The sequence below is a fragment of the Barbus barbus genome (genome assembly GCF_936440315.1).
Source record: "Barbus barbus genome assembly, chromosome: 31".
NCBI classification, from domain to species: Eukaryota; Metazoa; Chordata; class Actinopteri; order Cypriniformes; family Cyprinidae; genus Barbus; species Barbus barbus.
The window spans coordinates 26,147,673-26,168,216 of NC_136759.1; the positions used below are offsets into that span (position 1 = coordinate 26,147,673).

Sequence of the window (20,544 nt, forward strand, 5' to 3'; positions counted from 1 at the left end):
AACTAGAATGTACATTTCCTGAAGAAAATGTGAGTGGGTGCTTGGCGTGGCAAAACTCGCCACTCGGTTGCTAGGTTGGCTTGAGTGGTTTCCTTGGCACTGCTGGGCGGTTGCTAGGGCACTAGGGATGGTTGCTAGGGCCGTTGCTAGGGTACCCAGGGTGGTTGCTAGGGTGTTGCTATGCGGTTGCTAGGGTACCCAGGATGGTTGCTAGGGCGGTTGCTAGGGTACCCAGGGTGGTTGCTAAGGTGATACTATGTGGTTGCTAGGGTACTTGGGGTGTTTGCTAGGGTGTTGCTATGTGGTTGCTAGGGTACCCAGGATGGTTGCTAGGGCGGTTGCTATGGTACCCAGGGTGGTTGCTAAGGTGATGCTATGTGGTTGCTAGGGTACTTGGGGTGGTTGCTAGGGTGTTGCTATGCGGTTGCTAGGGTAATCAGGATGGTTGCTATGGAGTTGCATGATGAAACTGCAAAGGCTTCTTGTCACTATGAATGATATAAACCAACTCCCATGCCTCTGTGACATTCAGAATGGGAGATATTTTGGTTGCTAGGGTACTCTGTTTGGTTGCTATGGAGTTGCATGATGAAACTGCAAAGGCTTCTTGTCACTATGAATGATATAAACCAACTCCCGTGCCTCTGTGACGTTCAGAATGGAAGATATCCCTCTTTGGATTTTGGTTGCTAAGGTACTCTGTTTGGTTGCTATGGAACTGCCAATGATGAGACTGCAAAGGCTTCTTGTCACTATGAATGATATAAACCAACTTCCATGCCTCTGTGACATTCAGAATGGAAGATATCCCTCTTTGGATTTTGGTTGCTAGGGTACTCTGTTTGGTTGCTATGGAGTTGCATGATGAAACTGCAAAGGCTTCTTGTCACTATGAATGATATAAACCAACTCCCATGCCTCTGTGACATTCAGAATGGAAGATATCGCTCTTTGGATTTTGGTTACTAAGGTGCTCGACAATGGTTGCTAGGGAGGGGCTAGGAGCTGCCAATGATGAAACTGCAAAGGCTTCTTGTCACTATGAATGATATAAACCAACTCCCATGCCTCTGCGACATTCAGAATGGAAGATATCCCTCTTTGGATTTTGGTTGTTAAGGTGCTCGAAAATGGTTGCTAGGGAGGGGCTAGGAAGTGTTGAGGTGATTCATGATTGGCTGTTTGCTGCCCCGAGTCAAATGAGACCACCCTCATGTTTCTATGACAATTCAGTCCGGAGATATCCCTTTGATCTCTTTCAATGAATGTCTATGGAACTTGTTGCTACGGTGGTCTAAATGGTTGCTAGGGCGTGGCTTGATAGCTTCACAATGATCCTGAGAGATTGATTGGTCGTCTGAGTAAAATGAGCCCGCCCCCTTGTCTCTATGACACTGTGATCCAGAGCTATGTTCAATACAAAATCCCTATGCAATTTACCATAGTAGGTTAAACGCATGCGTTTCATGGGCCGTCCTGCTCTATAGTAAGTCAATGGGGCAACTTTGGGGGCCTCTTCTGCCCCAGGGGTAAAACTTTTACCCCATTGTGAGGTATGTTCTTACAGAGCCTCCCAGCCTCTTCAAATGTGGCAAATCACAAGTTTCTGCGAAATCCTCGCTCTGAGCTATGATTCGTCAAAGTTTGTCGCAATGTTAAGTCAATGCGATTTTTGGGCCGCTTTTTTGCCCCTGGGGCAAATACCGTACCCCCGATCGCTTATAAAAGTCATAGCACACCATTCCCGATTAATCCGCACAATTTGACGCCTCATTCATGGGTCTGTGACAAAAGCTGCGGGAGGAGTAGCGCGCCGAAATAACGGCGGAATAAAGAAGAAAATAATAATAATAAAAATAAGTATGCCGAATAACAATAGTGAGTGCTTCAAAAAAGCACCCACTAATAAGTATGAAGAATAATAATAGTGAGTGCTTTGGCAAGCACCCCCTAACTAGAATGTACATTTCCTGAAGAAAATGTGAGGGGGTGCTTGGCGTGGCAAAACTCGCCACTATAGCCAACCAGCATGTCTGTATGATGTTATGGAGCTGAGATGTGGCTTCCTTTTATAGTTAAACGGTTGCTAGGATGCTCTAAATGGTTGTTATGGTGTGGGTACGCATTGAACATGTTGATATTTACAGAGTGATGTCCCACCCGAGTCAAAAGAGCCCAACCCCATCTCTGTACGAAGTTCTGATGCTGAGATATGGCTTATTTATATGATTGTATGGTTGCTAGGTTACTGTAAGTTGTTGCTAGGGTGTAGCTATGAAGTTGTCATGGCAGTACTTATTGTCTACTTGATAGGCCGAGTTAAAAGAACCCACCCGCAAGCATCTATCACTTTCTAATCCAAAGATATGATCTCACAAATTTTATGCCAATGTTAAGTCTATGGGACATTTTTTTTCGCCCACTGTACGAACATCGTACACCCGATCGCTTATAAAAGTCATAGCACACCTCTCCTTACTAAGCCGCACGATTTGACACCTCATTCATGGGTCTACGACAAACGGTGCGGGAGGAGTAGCGCGCCGAAGTTTTGTAAAGTCGAATAGTAATAGTAACACTAGAATGTACATTTCCTGAAGAAAATGTGAGGGGGTGCTTGGCGTGGCAAAAGTCGCCACTCGGTTGCTAGGGTGTAAGCAGTATTTCTATGTGCTAGAATGAGAGAGAGAGAGAGAGAGAGAGAGAAGGGCCTGCTTGTTTTTGTGTGTGTGTGAGAAAGTGACAGTTGAGATTCAAATTCATGAAAATTCCACCATTGTAAGTCAATGGGACTTTTTTGCCTACTTATTCGTCCGCTGTACGAACATCGTAGGTCTGATCGCTTAGAAAAGTCATAGCACACCTCTCCTCAATGAGGCGGTCGATTTGACACCTCATTCATGGGTCTATGACAAACGGTGCGGGAGGAGTAGCGCGCCGAAGTTTTGTAAAGTCGAATAGTAATAGTAACACTAGAATGTACATTTCCTGAAGAAAATGTGAGGGGGTGCTTGGCGTGGCAAAACTCGCCACTCGGTTGCTAGGGTACTTGGGGTGGTTGCTAGGGTGTTGCTATGCGGTTGCTAGGGTACCCAGGATGGTTGCTAGGGCCGTTGCTATGGTACCCAGGGTGGTGCTATGAATGATATAAACCAACTCCCATGCCTCTGTGACATTCAGAATGGAAGATATCCCTCTTTGGATTTTGGTTGCTAGGGTACTCTGTTTGGTTGCTATGGAGTTGCGTGATGAAACTGCAAAGGCTTCTTGTCACTATGAATGATATAAACCAACTCCCATGCCTCTGTGACATTCAGAATGGAAGATATCCCTCTTTGGATTTTGGTTGCTAGGGTACTCTGTTTGGTTGCTATGGAGTTGCATGATGAAACTGCAAATGCTTCTTGTCAATATGAATGATATAAACCAACTCCCATGCCTCTGTGACTTTCAGAATGGAAGATATACCTCTTTGGATTTTGGTTGCTAAGGTCCTCTGTTTGGTTGCTATGGAGTTGCTTGGAGCTGCCAATGATGAAACTGCAAAGGCTTCTTGTCACTATGAATAATATAAACCAACTCCCATGCCTCTGTGACATTCAGAATGGAAGATATCCCTCTTTGGATTTTGGTTGTTAAGGTGCTCGACAATGGTTGCTAGGGAGGGGCTAGGAAGTATTGAGGTGATTCATGATTGGCTGTTCGCTGCCCCGAGTCAAAGGAGACCACCCTCATGTTTCTATGACAATTCAGTCCGGAGATATTCCTTTGATCTCTTTCAATGAATGTCTATGGAACTTGTTGCTAAGGTTCTCTAAATGGTTACTAGGGCGTGGCTTTATGGCTTCACAATGATCCTGAGATATTGATTGGTCGTCTGAGTAAAATGAGCCCGCCCCCTTATCTCTATGACACTGTGATCCAGAGCTATGTTCAATACAAAATCCCTATGCAATTTACCATAGTAGGAAAAACGCGCTGTTTCACGGGCAGTCCCTCACCATAGTAAATCACTGGGGCAACTTTGGGGGGCTCTTGTGCCCCAGGGGTACAACTTATACCCCACTGCGGGGTATCTTCTTGCACAGCTTGATAGCCTCTCCAAATGTGGTGATTCACAAGTTTCTGCGAAATTCTCGCTCGGAGCTACGAGGCGTCAAAGTTGGCCGCAATGCATTGTCTATGGGATTTTTTGCCCGCTTTTTTGCCCCTGGGGCAAACACCGTTACCCCGATCGCTTATAAAAGTCATAGCACAGGTGTCCTTAATAGGGCGCACGATTTGACGCCTGTTTCATGGCTCTGTGACGCACGGTGCGGGAGGAGTAGCGTGCCGAAGTTTGTACGGAAGAAGAATAAGAATAAGAAGAATAATAATAATAAGTATGTGAGATAATAATAGTGAGTGCTTTGGCAAGCACCCCCTAACTAGAATGTACATTTCCTGAAGAAAATGTGAGGGGGTGCTTGGCGTGGCAAAACTCGCCACTATAGCCAACCAGCATGTCTGTATGATGTTATGGAGCTGAGATGTGGCTTCCTTTTATAGTTAAACGGTTGCTAGGATGCTCTAAATGGTTGTTATGGTGTGGGTACACATTGAACATGTTGATATTTACAGAGTGATGTCCCACCCGAGTCAAAAGAGCCCAACCCCTTCTCTGTACGAAGTTCTGATGCTGAGATATTTCTTATTTATATGATTGTATGGTTGCTAGGGTACTGTAAGTTGTTGCTAGGGTGTAGCTATGAAGTTGTCATGTCAGTACTTATTGTCTACTTGATAGGCCGAGTTAAAAGAACCCACTCCCAAGCATCTATCACTTTCTAATCCAAAGATATGATCTCACAAATTTTATGCCAATGTTAAGTCTATGGGACATTTTATTTCGCCCACTGTACGAACATCGTACACCCGATCGCTTATAAAAGTCATAGCACACCTCTCCTTAATAAGCCGCACGATTTGATACCTCATTCATGGGTCTACGACAAACGGTGCGGGAGGAGTAGCGCGCCGAAGTTTTGTAAAGTCGAATAGTAATAGTAACACTAGAATGTACATTTCCTGAAGAAAATGTGAGGGGGTGCTTGGCGTGGCAAAACTCGCCACTCGGTTGCTAGGGTACCCAGGGTGGTTGCTAAGGTGTTGCTATGTGGTTGCTAGGGTACTTGGGGTGGTTGCTAGGGTGTTGCTATGCGGTTGCTAGGGTACCCAGGATGGTTGCTAGGGTGGTTGCTAGGGTACCCAGGGTGGTTGCTAAGGTGATGGTATGTGGTTGCTAGGGTAATTGGGGTGGTTGCTAGGGTGTTGCTATGCGGTTGCTAGGGTACCCAGGATGGTTGCTAGGGCGGTTGCTAGGGTACCCAGGATGGTTGCTAAGGTGTTGCTATGTGGTTGCTAGGGTACTTGGGGTGGTTGCTAGGGTGTTGCTATGCGGTTGCTAGGGTACCCAGGATGGTTGCTAGGGCCGTTGCTATGGTACCCAGGGTGGTGCTATGAATGATATAAACCAACTCCCATGCCTCTGTGACATTCAGAATGGAAGATATCCCTCTTTGGATTTTGGTTGCTAGGGTACTCTGTTTGGTTGCTATGGAGTTGCATGATGAAACTGCAAAGGCTTCTTGTCACTATGAATGATATAAACCAACTCCCGTGCCTCTGTGACATTCAGAATGGAAGATATCCCTCTTTGGATTTTGGTTGCTAGGCTACTCTGTTTGGTTGCTATGGAGTTCCATGATGAAACTGCAAAGGCTTCTTGTCACTATGAATGATATAAACCAACTCCCGTGCCTCTGAGACGTTCAGAATGGAAGATATCCCTCTTTGGATTTTGGTTGCTAGGGTACTCTGTTTGGTTGCTATGGAGATGCGTGATGAAACTGCAAAGGCTTCTTGTCACTATGAATGATATAAACCAACTCCCATGCCTCTGTGACATTCAGAATGGAAGATATCCCTCTTTGGATTTTGGTTACTAAGGTGGTCGACAATGGTTGCTAGGGAGGGGCTAGGAAGTGTTGAGGTGATTCATGATTGGCCGTTTGCTGGCCCGAGTCAAATGAGACCACCCTCATGCTTCTATGACAATTCAGTCCGGAGATATCCCTTTGATCTCTTTCAATGGATGTTTATGGAACTTGTTGCTAAGGTTCTCTAAATGGTTGCTAGGGCGTGGCTTGATGGCTTCACAATGATCCTGAGATATTGATTGGTCGTCTGAGTAAAATGAGCCCGCCCCCTTATCTCTATGACACTGTGATCCAGAGCTATGATCAATACAAAATCCCTATGCAATTTACCATAGTAGGAAAAACGCGCTGTTTCATGGGCCTTCCCTCACCATAGTATGTCAATGGGGCAACTTTGGGGGGCTATTGTGCCCCAGGGGTACAACTTATACCCCACTGCGGGGTATCTTCTTGCACAGCTTGATAGCCTCTCCAAATGTGGTGATTCACAAGTTTCTACGAAATTCTCGCTCGGAGCTACGAGCCGTCAAAGTTGGCCGCAATGCATTGTCTATGGGATTTTTTGCCCGCTTTTTTGCCCCTGGGGCAAATACCGTACCCCCGATCGCTTATAAAAGTCATAGCACAGGTCTCCTCAATAGGGCGCACGATTTGACGCCTGTTTCATGGCTCTGTGACGAACGGTGCGGGAGGAGTAGCGTGCCGAAGTTTGTACGGAAGAAGAATAAGAATAAGAATAAGAATAATAATAATAAGTATGTGAGATAATAATAGTGAGTGCTTTGACAAGCACCCCCTAACTAGAATGTACATTTCCTGAAGAAAATGTGAGGGGGTGCTTGGCGTGGCAAAACTCGCCACTCGGTTGCTAGGGTACCCAGGATGGTTGCTAGGGCCGTTGCTAGGGTACCCAGGGTGGTTGCTAAGGTGTTGCTATGCGGTTGCTAGGGTAATCAGGATGGTTGCTAGGGTACCCAGGATGGTTGCTAGGGCGGTTGCTAAGGTACCCAGGGTGGTTGCTAAGGTGTTGCTATGTGGTTGCTAGGGTACTTGGGGTGGTTGCTAGGGTGTTGCTATACGGTTGCTAGGGTACCCAGGATGGTTGCTAGGGCCGTTGCTATGGTACCCAGGGTGGTGCTATGAATGATATAAACCAACTCCCATGCCTCTGTGACATTCAGAATGGAAGATATCCCTCTTTGGATTTTGGTTGCTAGGGTACTCTGTTTGGTTGCTATGGAGTTGCATGATGAAACTGCAAAGGCTTCTTGTCACTATGAATGATATAAACCAACTCCCATGCCTCTGTGACATTCAGAATGGAAGATATCCCTCTTTGGATTTTGGTTGCTAGGGTACTCTGTTTGGTTGCTATGGAGTTGCATGATGAAACTGCAAAGGCTTCTTGTCACTATGAATGATATAAACCAACTCCCATGCCTCTTTGACATTCAGAATGGAAGATATCCCTCTTTGGATTTTGGTTGCTAGGGTACTCTGTTTGGTTGCTATAGAGTAGCATGATGAAACTGCAAAGGCTTCTTGTCACTATGAATGATATAAACCAACTCCCGTGCCTCTGTGACATTCAGAATGGAAGATATCCCTCTTTGGATTTTGGTTGCTAGGGTACTCTGTTTGGTTGCTATGGAGTTGCGTGATGAAACTGCAAAGGCTTCTTGTCACTATGAATGATATAAACCAACTCCCATGCCTCTGTGACATTCAGAATGGAAGATATACCTCTTTGGATTTTGGTTGCTAAGGTCCTCTGTTTGGTTGCTATGGAGATGCTTGGAGCTGCCAATGATGAAACTGCAAAGGCTTCTTGTCACTGTGAATGATATAAACCAACTCCCATGCCTCTGTGACGTTCAGAATGCAAGATATCCCTCTTTGGATTTTGGTTGCTAAGTTGCTCGACAATGGTTGCTAGGGAGGGGCTAGGAAGTGTTGAGGTGATTCATGATTGGCCGTTTGCTGCCCCGAGTCAAATGAGACCACCCTCATGTTTCTATGACAATTCAGTCCGGAGATATCCCTTTGATCTTTTTCAATGAATGTCTATGGAACTTGTTGCTAAGGTTCTCTAAATGGTTGCTAGGGCGTGGCTTGATGGCTTCACAATGATCCTGAGATATTGATTGGTCGTCTGAGTAAAATGAGCCCACCCCCTTATCTCTATGACACTTTGATCCAGAGCTATGTTCAATACAAAATCCCTATGCAATTTACCATAGTAGGAAAAACGCGCTGTTTCATGGGCCGTCCCTCACCATAGTATGTCAATGGGGCAACTTTGGGGGGCTATTGTGCCCCAGGGGTACAACTTATACCCCACTGCGGGGTATCTTCTTTCACAGCTTGATAGCCTCTCCAAATGTGGTGATTCACAAGTTTCTACGAAATTCTCGCTCGGAGCTACGAGCCGTCAAAGTTGGCCGCAATGCATTGTCTATGCGATTTTTTGCCCGCTTTTTTGCCCCTGGGGCAAACACCGTTACCCCGATCGCTTATAAAAGTCATAGCACATGTCTCCTCAATAGGGCGCACGATTTGACGCCTGTTTCAGGGCTCTGTGACGAACGGTGCGGGAGGAGTAGCGTACCGAAGTTTGTACGGAAGAAGAATAAGAATAAGAATAAGAATAATAATAAGTATGAAGAATAATAATAGTGAGTGCTTTGGCAAGCACCCCCTAATAAGTATGAAGAATAATAATAGTGAGTGCTTTGGCAAGCACCCCCTAACTAGAATGTACATTTCCTGAAGAAAATGTGAGGGGGTGCTTGGCGTGGCAAAACTCGCCACTCGGTTGCTAGGTTGGCTTGAGTGGTTTCCTTGGCACTGCTGGGCGGTTGCTAGGGCACTGGGGATGGTTGCTAGGGCCGTTGCTAGGGTACCCAGGGTGGTTGCTAGGGTATTGCTATGCGGTTGCTAGGGTACCCAGGATGGTTGCTAGGGCGGTTTCTAGGGTACCCAGGGTGGTTGCTAAGGTGTTGCTATGTGGTTGCTAGGGTACTTGGGGTGGTTGCTAGGGTGTTGCTATGCGGTTGCTAGGGTACCCAGGATGGTTGCTAGGGCTGTTGCTAGGGTACCCAGGGTGGTTGCTAAGGTGTTGCTATGTGGTTGCTAGGGTACTTGGGGTGGTTGCTAGGGTGTTGCTATGCGGTTGCTAGGGTACCCAGGATGGTTGCTAGGGCTGTTGCTAGGGTACCCAGAGTGGTTGCTAAGGTGATACTATGTGGTTGCTAGGGTAATTGGGGTGGTTGCTAGGGTGTTGCTATGCGGTTGCTAGGGTACCCAGGATGGTTGCTAGGGTACCCAGGGTGGTTGCTAAGGTGATGCTATGTGGTTGCTAGGGTAATTGGGGTGGTTGCTAGGGTGTTGCTATGCGGTTGCTAGGGTACCCAGGATGGTTGCTAGGGCGGTTGCTAGGGTACCCAGGGTGGTTGCTAAGGTGTTGCTATGTGGTTGCTAGGGTACTTAGGGTGGTTGCTAGGGTGTTGCTATGCGGTTGCTAGGGTACCCAGGATGGTTGCTAGGGCCGTTGCTATGGTACCCAGGGTGGTGCTATGAATGATATAAACCAACTCCCATGCCTCTGTGACATTCAGAATGGAAGATATCCCTCTTTGGATTTTGGTTGCTAGGGTACTCTGTTTGGTTGCTATGGAGTTGCATGATGAAACTGCAAAGGCTTCTTGTCACTATGAATGATATAAACCAACTCCCATGCCTCTGTGACATTCAGAATGGAAGATATCCCTCTTTGGATTTTGGTTGCTAGGGTACTCTGTTTGGTTGCTATGGAGTTGCATGATGAAACTGCAAAGGCTTCTTGTCACTATGAATGATATAAACCAACTCCCATGCCTCTGTGACATTCAGAATGGAAGATATCCCTCTTTGGATTTTGGTTGCTAGGGTACTCTGTTTGGTTGCTATGGAGTTGCATGATGAACCTGCAAAGGCTTCTTGTCACTATGAATGATATAAACCAACTCCCTTGCCTCTGTGACATTCAGAATGGAAGATATCCCTCTTTGGATTTTGGTTGCTAAGTTCCTCTGTTTGGTTGCTATGGAGTTGCTTGGAGCTGCCAATGATGAAACTGCAAAGGCTTCTTGTCACTATGAATGATATAAACCAACTCCCATGCCTCTGTGACATTCAGAATGGAAGATATCCCTCTTTGGATTTTGGTTGTTAAGGTGCTCGACAATGGTTGCTAGGGAGGGGCTAGGAAGTATTGAGGTGATTCATGATTGGCTGTTTGCTGCCCCGAGTCAAACGAGACCACCCTCATGTTTCTATGACAATTCAGTCCGGAGATATCCCTTTGATCTTTTTCAATGAATGTCTATGGAACTTGTTGCTAAGGTTCTCTAAATGGTTGCTAGGGCGTGGCTTGATGGCTTCACAATGATCCTGAGATATTGATTGGTCGTCTGAGTAAAATGAGCCCGCCCCCTTATCTCTATGACACTGTGATCCAGAGCTATGTTCAATACAAAATCCCTTTGCAATTTACCATAGTAGGAAAAACGCGCTGTTTCATGGGCCGTCCCTCACCATAGTAAGTCAATGGGGCAACTTTGGGGGGCTCTTGTGCCCCAGGGGTACAACTTCTACCCCATTGCGGGGTATCTTCTTGCACAGCTTGATAGCCTCTCCAAATGTGGTGATTCACAAGTTTCTACGAAATTCTCGCTCGGAGCTACGAGCCGTCAAAGTTGGCCGCAATGCATTGTCAATGCGATTTTTTGCCCGCTTTTTTGCCCCTGGGGCAAACACCGTACCCCCGATCGCTTATAAAAGTCATAGCACACCATTCCCGAATAATCCGCACGATTTGACGCCTCATTCATGGGTCTGTGACAAACGGTGCGGGAGGAGTAGCGCGTCAAAATTTGTACGGAAGAAGAAGAAGAAGAAGAATAATAATAAGTATGAAGAATAATAATAGTGAGTGCTTTGGCAAGCACCCCCTAACTAGAATGTACATTTCCTGAAGAAAATGTGAGGGGGTGCTTGGCGTGGCAAAACTCGCCACTCGGTTGCTAGGGTACCCAGGATGGTTGCTAGGACCGTTGCTAGGGTACCCAGGGTGGTTGCTAAGGTGTTGCTATGCGGTTGCTAGGGTAATCAGGATGGTTGCTAGGGAACCTAGGATGGTTGCTAGGGCGGTTGCTAGGGTACCCAGGGTGGTTGCTAAGGTGATGCTATGTGGTTGCTAGGGTAATTGGGGTGGTTGCTAGGGTGTTGCTATGCGGTTGCTAGGGTACCCAGGATGGTTGCTAGGGCGGTTTCTAGGGTACCCAGGGTGGTTGCTAAGGTGTTGCTATGTGGTTGCTAGGGTACTTGGGGTGGTTGCTAGGGTGTTTCTATGCGGTTGCTAGGGTACCCAGGATGGTTGCTAGGGCGGTTGCTAGGGTACCCAGGGTGGTTGCTAAGGTGTTGCTATGCGGTTGCTATGGTACTTGGGGTGGTTGCTAGGGTGTTGCTATGCGGTTGCTAGGGTACCCAGGATGGTTGCTAGGGCCGTTGCTATGGTACCCAGGGTGGTGCTATGAATGATATAAACCAACTCCCATGCCTCTGTGACATTCAGAATGGAAGATATCCCTCTTTGGATTTTGGTTGCTAGGGTACTCTGTTTGGTTGCTATGGAGTTGCATGATGAAACTGCAAAGGCTTCTTGTCACTATGAATGATATAAACCAACTCCCATGCCTCTGTGACATTCAGAATGGAAGATATCCCTCTTTGGATTTTGGTTGCTAGGGTACTCTGTTTGGTTGCTATGGAGTTGCATGATGAAACTGCAAAGGCTTCTTGTCACTATGAATGATATAAACCAACTCCCATGCCTCTGTGACATTCAGAATGGAAGATATACCTCTTTGGATTTTGGTTGCTAAGGTCCTCTGTTTGGTTGCTTTGGAGATGCTTGGAGCTGCCAATGATGAAACTGCAAAGGCTTCTTGTCACTATGAATGATATAAACCAACTCCAATGCCTCTGTGACATTCAGAATGCAAGATATCCCTCTTTGGATTTTGGTTGCTAAGTTGCTCGACAATGGTTGCTAGGGAGGGGCTAGGAAGTGTTGAGGTGATTCATGATTGGCTGTTTGCTGCCCCGAGTCAAATGAGCCCACCCTCATGTTTCTATGACAATTCATTCCGGAGATATCCCTTTGATCTCTTTCAATGGATGTCTATGGAACTTGTTGCTAAGGTTCTCTAAATGGTTGCTAGGGCGTGGCTTGATGGCTTCACAATGATCCTGAGATATTGATTGGTCGTCTGAGTAAAATGAGCCCGCCCCCTTATCTCTATGACACTGTGATCCAGAGCTATGTTCAATACAAAATCCCTATGCAATTTACCATAGTAGGAAAAACGCGCTGTTTCATGGGCCGTCCCTCACCATAGTATGTCAATGGGGCAACTTTGGGGGGCTGTTGTGCCCCGGGGGTACAACTTATACCCCACTGCGGGGTATCTTCTTGCACAGCTTGATAGCCTCTCCAAATGTGGTGATTCACAAGTTTCTACGAAATTCTCACTCGGAGCTACGAGCCGTCAAAGTTGGCCGCAATGCATTGTCTATGCGATTTTTTGCCCGCCTTTTTGCCCCTGGGGCAAACACCGTACCCCCGATCGCTTATAAAAGTCATAGCACACCATTCCCGATTAATCCGCACGATTTGACGCCTCATTCATGGGTCTGTGACAAACGGTGCGGGAGGAGTAGCGCGTCAAAATTTGTACGGAAGAAGAAGAATAATAACTAGAATGTACATTTCCTGAAGAAAATGTGAGTGGGTGCTTGGCGTGGCAAAACTCGCCACTCGGTTGCTAGGGTACTCTGTTTGGTTGCTAGGGAGTGGCTTGGCAGCTGCCAATCATGAAACTCCAAAGGCTTCTTGTCACTATGAATGATATAAACCAACTCCCATGCCTCTGTGACATTCAGAATGGAAGATATCTCTCTTTGGATTTTGGTTGCTAAGGTACTCTGTTTGGTTGCTATGGGCTGCCAATGATGAAACTGCAAAGGCTTCTTGTCACTATGAATGATATAAACCAACTCCCATGCCTCTGTGACATTCAGAATGGAAGATATCCCTCTTTGGATTTTGGTTGCTAAGTTGTTCGACAATTGTTGCTAGGGAGGGGCTAGGAAGTGTTGAAGTGATTCATGATTGGCTGTTTGCTGCCCCGAGTCAAATGAGACCACCCTCATGTTTCTATGACAATTCAGTCCGGAGATATCCCTTTGATCTCTTTCAATGAATGTCTATGGAACTTGTTGCTAAGGTTCTCTAAATGGTTGCTAGGGCGTGGCTTTATAGCTTCACAATGATCCTGAGAGATTGATTGGTCGTCTGAGTAAAATGAGCCCGCCTCCTTGTCTCTATGACACTGTGATCCAGAGCTATGTTCAATACAAAATCCCTATGCAATTTACCATAGTAGGTAAAACGCATGCATTTGATGGGCCGTCCTGCTCCATAGTAAGTCAATGGGGCAACTTTGGGGGCCTCTTCTGCCCCAGGGGTCAAACTTTTACCCCATTGTGAGGTATGTTCTTACAGATCCTCCCAGCCTCTTCAAATGTGGCAAATCACAAGTTTCTGCGAAATCCTCGCTCTGAGCTATGATTCGTCAAAGTTTGTCGCAATGTTAAGTCAATGCGATTTTTGGGCCGCTTTTTTGCCCCTGGGGCAAATACCGTACCCCCGATCGCTTATAAAAGTCATAGCACACCATTCCCGATTAATCCGCACGATTTGACGCCTCATTCGTTGCTCTGTGACAAAAGCTGCGGGAGGAGTAGCGCGTCAAAATAACGGCGGAATAAAGAAGAAAATAATAATAATAAAAATAAGTATGCCGAATAACAATAGTGAGTGCTTCAAAAAAGCACCCACTAATAATAACTAGAATGTACATTTCCTGAAGAAAATGTGAGGGGGTGCTTGGCGTGGCAAAACTCGCCACTCGGTTGCTAGGGTACCCAGGATGGTTGTTAGGGCCGTTGCTAGGGTACCCAGGGTAGTTGCTAAGGTGTTGCTATGCGGTTGCTAGGGTAATCAGGATGGTTGCTAGGGTACCCAGGATGGTTGCTAGGGCGGTTGCTAGGGTACCCAGGGTGGTTGCTAAGGTGTTGCTATGTGGTTGCTAGGGTAATTGGGGTGGTTTCTAGGGTGTTGCTATGCGGTTGCTAGGGTACTCAGGATGGTTGCTAGGGCGGTTGCTAGGGTACCCAGGGTGGTTGCTAAGGTGATGCTATGTGGTTGCTAGGGTAATTGGGGTGGTTGCTAGGGTGTTGCTATGCGGTTGCTAGGGTACCCAGGATGGTTGCTAGGGCGGTTGCTAGGGTACCCAGGGTGGTTGCTAAGGTGTTGCTATGTGGTTGCTAGGGTACTTGTGGTGGTTGCTAGGGTGTTGCTATGCGGTTGCTAGGGTACCCAGGATGGTTGCTAGGGCCGTTGCTATGGTACCCAGGGTGGTGCTATGAATGATATAAACCAACTCCCATGCCTCTGTGACATTCAGAATGGAAGATATCCCTCTTTGGATTTTGGTTGCTAGGGTACTCTGTTTGGTTGCTATGGAGTTGCATGATTAAACTGCAAAGGCTTCTTGTCACTATGAATGATATAAACCAACTCCCATGCCTCTGTGACATTCAGAATGGAAGATATCCCTCTTTGGATTTTGGTTGCTAGGGTACTCTGTTTGGTTGCTATGGAGTTGCATGATGAAACTGCAAAGGCTTCTTGTCACTATGAATGATATAAACCAACTCCCATACCTCTGTGACATTCAGAATGGAAGATATCCCTCTTTGGATTTTGGTTGCTAGGGTACTCTGTTTGGTTGCTATGGAGTAGCATGATGAAACTGCAAAGGCTTCTTGTCACTATGAATGATATAAACCAACTCCCGTGCCTCTGTGACATTCAGAATGGAAGATATCCCTGTTTGGATTTTGGTTGCTAGGGTACTCTGTTTCGTTGCTATGGAGTTGCATGATGAAACTGCAAAGGCGTCTTGTCACTATGAATGATATAAACCAACTCCCATGCCTCTGTGACAATCAGAATGGAAGATATCCCTGTTTGGATTTTGGTTGCTAGGGTACTCTGTTTCGTTGCTATGGAGTTGCATGATGAAACTGCAAAGGCTTCTTGTCACTATGAATGATATAAACCAACTCCCATGCCTCTGTGACATTCAGAATGGAAGATATACCTCTTTGGATTTTGGTTGCTAAGGTCCTCTGTTTGGTTGCTATGGAGATGCTTGGAGCTGCCAATGATGAAACTGCAAAGGCTTCTTGTCACTATGAATGATATAAACCAACTCCCATGCCTCTGTGACATTCAGAATGGAAGATATCCCTCTTTGGATTTTGGTTGCTAGGGTACTCTGTTTGGTTGCTATGGAGTTGCATGATTAAACTGCAAAGGCTTCTTGTCACTATGAATGATATAAACCAACTCCCATGCCTCTGTGACATTCAGAATGGAAGATATCCCTCTTTGGATTTTGGTTGCTAGGGTACTCTGTTTGGTTGCTATGGAGTTGCATGATGAAACTGCAAAGGCTTCTTGTCACTATGAATGATATAAACCAACTCCCATACCTCTGTGACATTCAGAATGGAAGATATCCCTCTTTGGATTTTGGTTGCTAGGGTACTCTGTTTGGTTGCTATGGAGTAGCATGATGAAACTGCAAAGGCTTCTTGTCACTATGAATGATATAAACCAACTCCCGTGCCTCTGTGACATTCAGAATGGAAGATATCCCTGTTTGGATTTTGGTTGCTAGGGTACTCTGTTTCGTTGCTATGGAGTTGCATGATGAAACTGCAAAGGCGTCTTGTCACTATGAATGATATAAACCAACTCCCATGCCTCTGTGACAATCAGAATGGAAGATATCCCTGTTTGGATTTTGGTTGCTAGGGTACTCTGTTTCGTTGCTATGGAGTTGCATGATGAAACTGCAAAGGCTTCTTGTCACTATGAATGATATAAACCAACTCCCATGCCTCTGTGACATTCAGAATGGAAGATATACCTCTTTGGATTTTGGTTGCTAAGGTCCTCTGTTTGGTTGCTATGGAGATGCTTGGAGCTGCCAATGATGAAACTGCAAAGGCTTCTTGTCACTATGAATGATATAAACCAACTCCCATGCCTCTGTGACATTCAGAATGGAAGATATCCTTCTTTGGATTTTGGTTGTTAAGGTGCTCGACAATGGTTGCTAGGGAGGGGCTAGGAAGTATTGAGGTGATTCATGATTGGCTGTTCGCTGCCCCGAGTCAAATGAGACCACCCTCATGTTTCTATGACAATTCAGTCCGGAGATATCCCTTTGATCTTTTTCAATGAATGTCTATGGAACTTGTTGCTAAGGTTCTCTAAATGGTTGCTAGGGCGTGGCTTGATGGCTTCACAATGATCCTGAGATATTGATTGGTCGTCTGAGTAAAATGAGCCCGCCCCCTTATCTCTATGACACTTTGATCCAGAGCTATGATCAATACAAAATCCCTATGCAATTTACCATAGTAGGAAAAACGCGCAGTTTCATGGGCCGTCCCTCACCATAGTATGTCAATGGGGCAACTTTGGGGGGCTCTTGTGCCCCAGGGGTACAACTTATACCCCACTGCGGGGTATCTTCTTGCACAGCTTGATAGCCTCTCCAAATGTGGTGATTCACAAGTTTCTACGAAATTCTCGCTCGGAGCTACGAGCCGTCAAAGTTGGCCGCAATGCATTGTCAATGCGATTTTTTGCCCGCTTTTTTGCCCCTGGGGCAAATACCGTACCCCCGATCGCTTATAAAAGTCATAGCACATCATTCCCGAATAATCCGCACGATTTGACGCCTCATTCATGGGTCTGTGACAAACGGTGCGGGAGGAGTAGCGCGTCAAAATTTGTACGGAAGAAGAAGAAGAAGAAGAATAATAATAAGTATGTGAGATAATAATAGTGAGTGCTTTGGCAAGCACCCCCTAATAACTAGAATGTACATTTCCTGAAGAAAATGTGAGGGGGTGCTTGGCGTGGCAAAACTCGCCACTCGGTTGCTAAGGTGGTTGCTAGGGTTCCTAGGATGGTTGCTAGGGTGGTTGCTAGGGTACCCAAGATGGTTACTAAGGTGTTGCTAGGGTGTTGCTATGCGGTTGCTAGGGTACCCAGGATGGTTGCTAGGGCCGTTGCTAGGGTAACCAGGATGGTTGCTAAGGTACCTAGGATGGTTGCTAGGGTGGTTGCTAGGGTTCCCAGGGTTGTTGCTAAGGTGTTGCTATGTGGTTGCTAGGGTACCCAGGATGGTTACTAGGGCCGTTGCTAAGGTACCCAGGGTGGTTGCTAAGGTGTTGCTATGTGGTTGCTAGGGTAATTGGGGTGGTTGCTAGGGTGTTGCTATGCGGTTGCTAGGGTACTTAGGATGGTTGCTAGGGTGGTTGCTAGGGTACCCAGGGTGGTTGCTAAGGTGATGCTATGTGGTTGCTAGGGTACTTGGGGTGGTTGCTAGGGTGTTGCTATGCGGTTGCTAGGGTACCCAGGATGGTTGCTAGGGTGGTTGCTAGGGTACCCAGGGTGGTTGCTAAGGTGATGCTATGTGGTTGCTAGGGTACTTTGGGTGGTTGCTAGGGTGTTGCTATGCGGTTGCTAGGGTACCCAGAATGGTTGCTAGGGCAGTTGCTAGGGTACCCAGGGTGGTTGCTAAGGTGTTGCTATGTGGTTGCTAGGGTACTTGGGGTGGTTGCTAGGGTGTTGCTATGCGGTTGCTAGGGTACCCAGGATGGTTGCTAGGGCGGTTGCTATGGTACCCAGGGTGGTGCTATGAATGATATAAACCAACTCCCATGCCTCTGTGACATTCAGAATGGAAGATATCCCTCTTTGGATTTTGGTTGCTAGGGTACTCTGTTTGGTTGCTATGGAGTTGCATGATGAAACTGCAAAGGCTTCTTGTCACTATGAATGATATAAACCAACTCCCGTGCCTCTGTGACATTCAGAATGGAAGATATCCCTCTTTGGATTTTGGTTGCTAGGGTACTCTGTTTGGTTGCTATGGAGTTGCATGATGAAACTGCAAAGGCTTCTTGTCACTATGAATGATATAAACCAACTCCCATGCCTCTGTGACATTCAGAATGGAAGATATCCCTCTTTGGATTTTGGTTACTAAGGTGCTCGACAATGGTTGCTAGGGAGGGGCTAGGAAGTGTTGAGGTGATTCATGATTGGCCGTTTGCTGGCCCGAGTCAAATGAGACCACCCTCATGCTTCTATGACAATTCAGTCCGGAGATATCCCTTTGATCTCTTTCAATGGATGTCTATGGAACTTGTTGCTAAGGTTCTCTAAATGGTTGCTAGGGCGTGGCTTGATGGCTTCACAATGATCCTGAGATATTGATTGGTCGTCTGAGTAAAATGAGCCCACCCCCTTTTCTCTATGACACTGTGATCCAGAGCTATGATCAATACAAAATCCCTATGCATTTTACCATAGTAGGAAAAACGCGCTGTTTCATGGGCCGTCCCTCACCATAGTATGTCAATGGGGCAACTTTGGGGGGCTCTTGTGCCCCAGGGGTACAACTTATACCCCACTGCGGGGTATCTTCTTGCACAGCTTGATAGCCTCTCCAAATGTGGTGAATCACAAGTTTCTACGAAATTCTCGCTCGGAGCTACGAGGCGTCAAAGTTGGCCGCAATGCATTGTCTATGGGATTTTTTGCCCGCTTTTTTGCCCCTGGGGCAAACACCGTTACCCCGATCGCTTATAAAAGTCATAGCACAGGTCTCCTCAATAGGGCGCACGATTTGACGCCTGTTTCATGGCTCTGTGACGAACGGTGCGGGAGGAGTAGCGCGCCGAAGTTTGTACGGAAGAAGAATAAGAATAAGAATAATAATAAGTATGTGAGATAATAATAGTGAGTGCTTTGACAAGCACCCCCTAATAAGTATGTGAGATAATAATAGTGAGTGCTTTGACAAGCACCCCCTAATAAGTATGAAGAATAATAATAGTGAGTGCTTTGACAAGCACCCCCTAATAATAATAAGTATGTGAGATAATAATAGTGAGTGCTTTGGCAAGCACCCCCTAATAAGTATGAGCAATAACAATAGTGAGTGCTTCAAAAAAGCACCCACTAATAACAGTAATGATATACACAATGACCTAAAGATATGTGTGTTCATTCAAAGAAAGGTTTTTCTATGAATTAAGTTAGAGAAGAGTCCATATTTATGGTGTAATGTGTCTTCCCTAAGAGGAAGTGTTGCTCTACCCGCATTCCATTGAGCAATAAAACAGGTCTTATCAGATGGGTTGCCATGGAATCAGAGGCCTGGAGTCATTGACAGACACACCAGCACCAGTATGTGTATTGGGTGGGGGGGTCTGTGACAATTTGTTAATCTAATAACTAATTGATTTGTTAAATCAAAATCAAAATTGTGTGTCTGATTGGTCAAAATGCTGTAACACCAGATTTTAATTTTATTATTGTTTTATTATCAGTAGCAAGTCATAGAGACACAAACAGCATTGCTTCCTGAGGATGGCCCTAGTTCTATATGACATTTCTCTGTATACTACGATTCACTGCTCTTTTGTTTCAGGTACATGAAGATCACACGGCCAATGGAGACTCACCCACTGCAAACAGTCCGTTCGACACGCTACATCTGCATCGTGTCTTGGGCTGTTCTGCTGTGCTCAAATTTAGCTTACGTTGCTGCTTTTCTCAGCGCTGATAAACAAACATCTGCCCACGGTGGTTTCGACTGTGACAACTTTCATAACAGCTTACTCAAACAGATCTACTTGGTCTTGCAGATCATTAGCTTTCCATTGTTTTTGTTGGTGCTGGTATCCCTGATTCTGTTCTACTGGTTGAATGTACAGAAGCTTCGTCAAGCTCAGCGCACAATGCCGGATCATCCTGGTAATGCTAAGCTCGGCAAGTCAAAGCGTAACATGCGAGTTCTGATGGTAGTTTTCTGTGTGTGTTTTGTGCCGTATCATCTGGTGAGACTGCCGTACATGTTCATCAAACCCCTGCTGCAAGACTGCAGAGCACAGCAGGTTTTCTACATCCTGAAGGAGCTGACTGTCCTGCTCACAGTAATAAACGCCTGCTTGGATCCACTTATTTACTTTGTATTTTGCAAGACCTTCAGAGCACAGCTTAACCTGCAAAGATTTTGCCAGTCCGAATGAGATAAAGAGCTCTAGTAAGTTGAATTAAAGGGATAGTTTACCAAAAATGAAAATTCTGTCATTTACCCACCCTCATGTTGTTCCAAACCTGTATGGGTCTCTTTCTTCAGCAAAGCAGAATTCAAGATATTTTGAAAAATGTGGGTAACCAAAGAGTTTGTGGTAGCCATTGACTTCTATGGGAAAAAAAATTAAAAATACTCTGAAAGTCAGAGGGTACCAGTAACTGTTTGGTTAGCCACATTCCTTATCTTCTACAGTGTTCTACAGTGAACAT

At 45.9% G+C, this 20,544-nt stretch overlaps 1 protein-coding gene across 1 annotated transcript in view; it reads left to right on the forward strand.

Annotated features, from left to right (window-relative positions):
• LOC306851763 (P2Y purinoceptor 14-like) overlaps window positions 1-20,267 on the forward strand; it is a gene marked incomplete at both ends in the record, with an annotated part of 125,076 nt that extends 104,809 nt beyond the window's left edge. Inside the window, one exon of the mRNA XM_079388199.1 lies at window positions 19,667-20,267. Within this exon, the coding sequence (XP_079244325.1) occupies window positions 19,667-20,267 (601 nt within the window). The remainder of the gene's footprint in view (window positions 1-19,666) is intronic.
• Window positions 20,268-20,544: the final 277 nt, after the last annotated feature.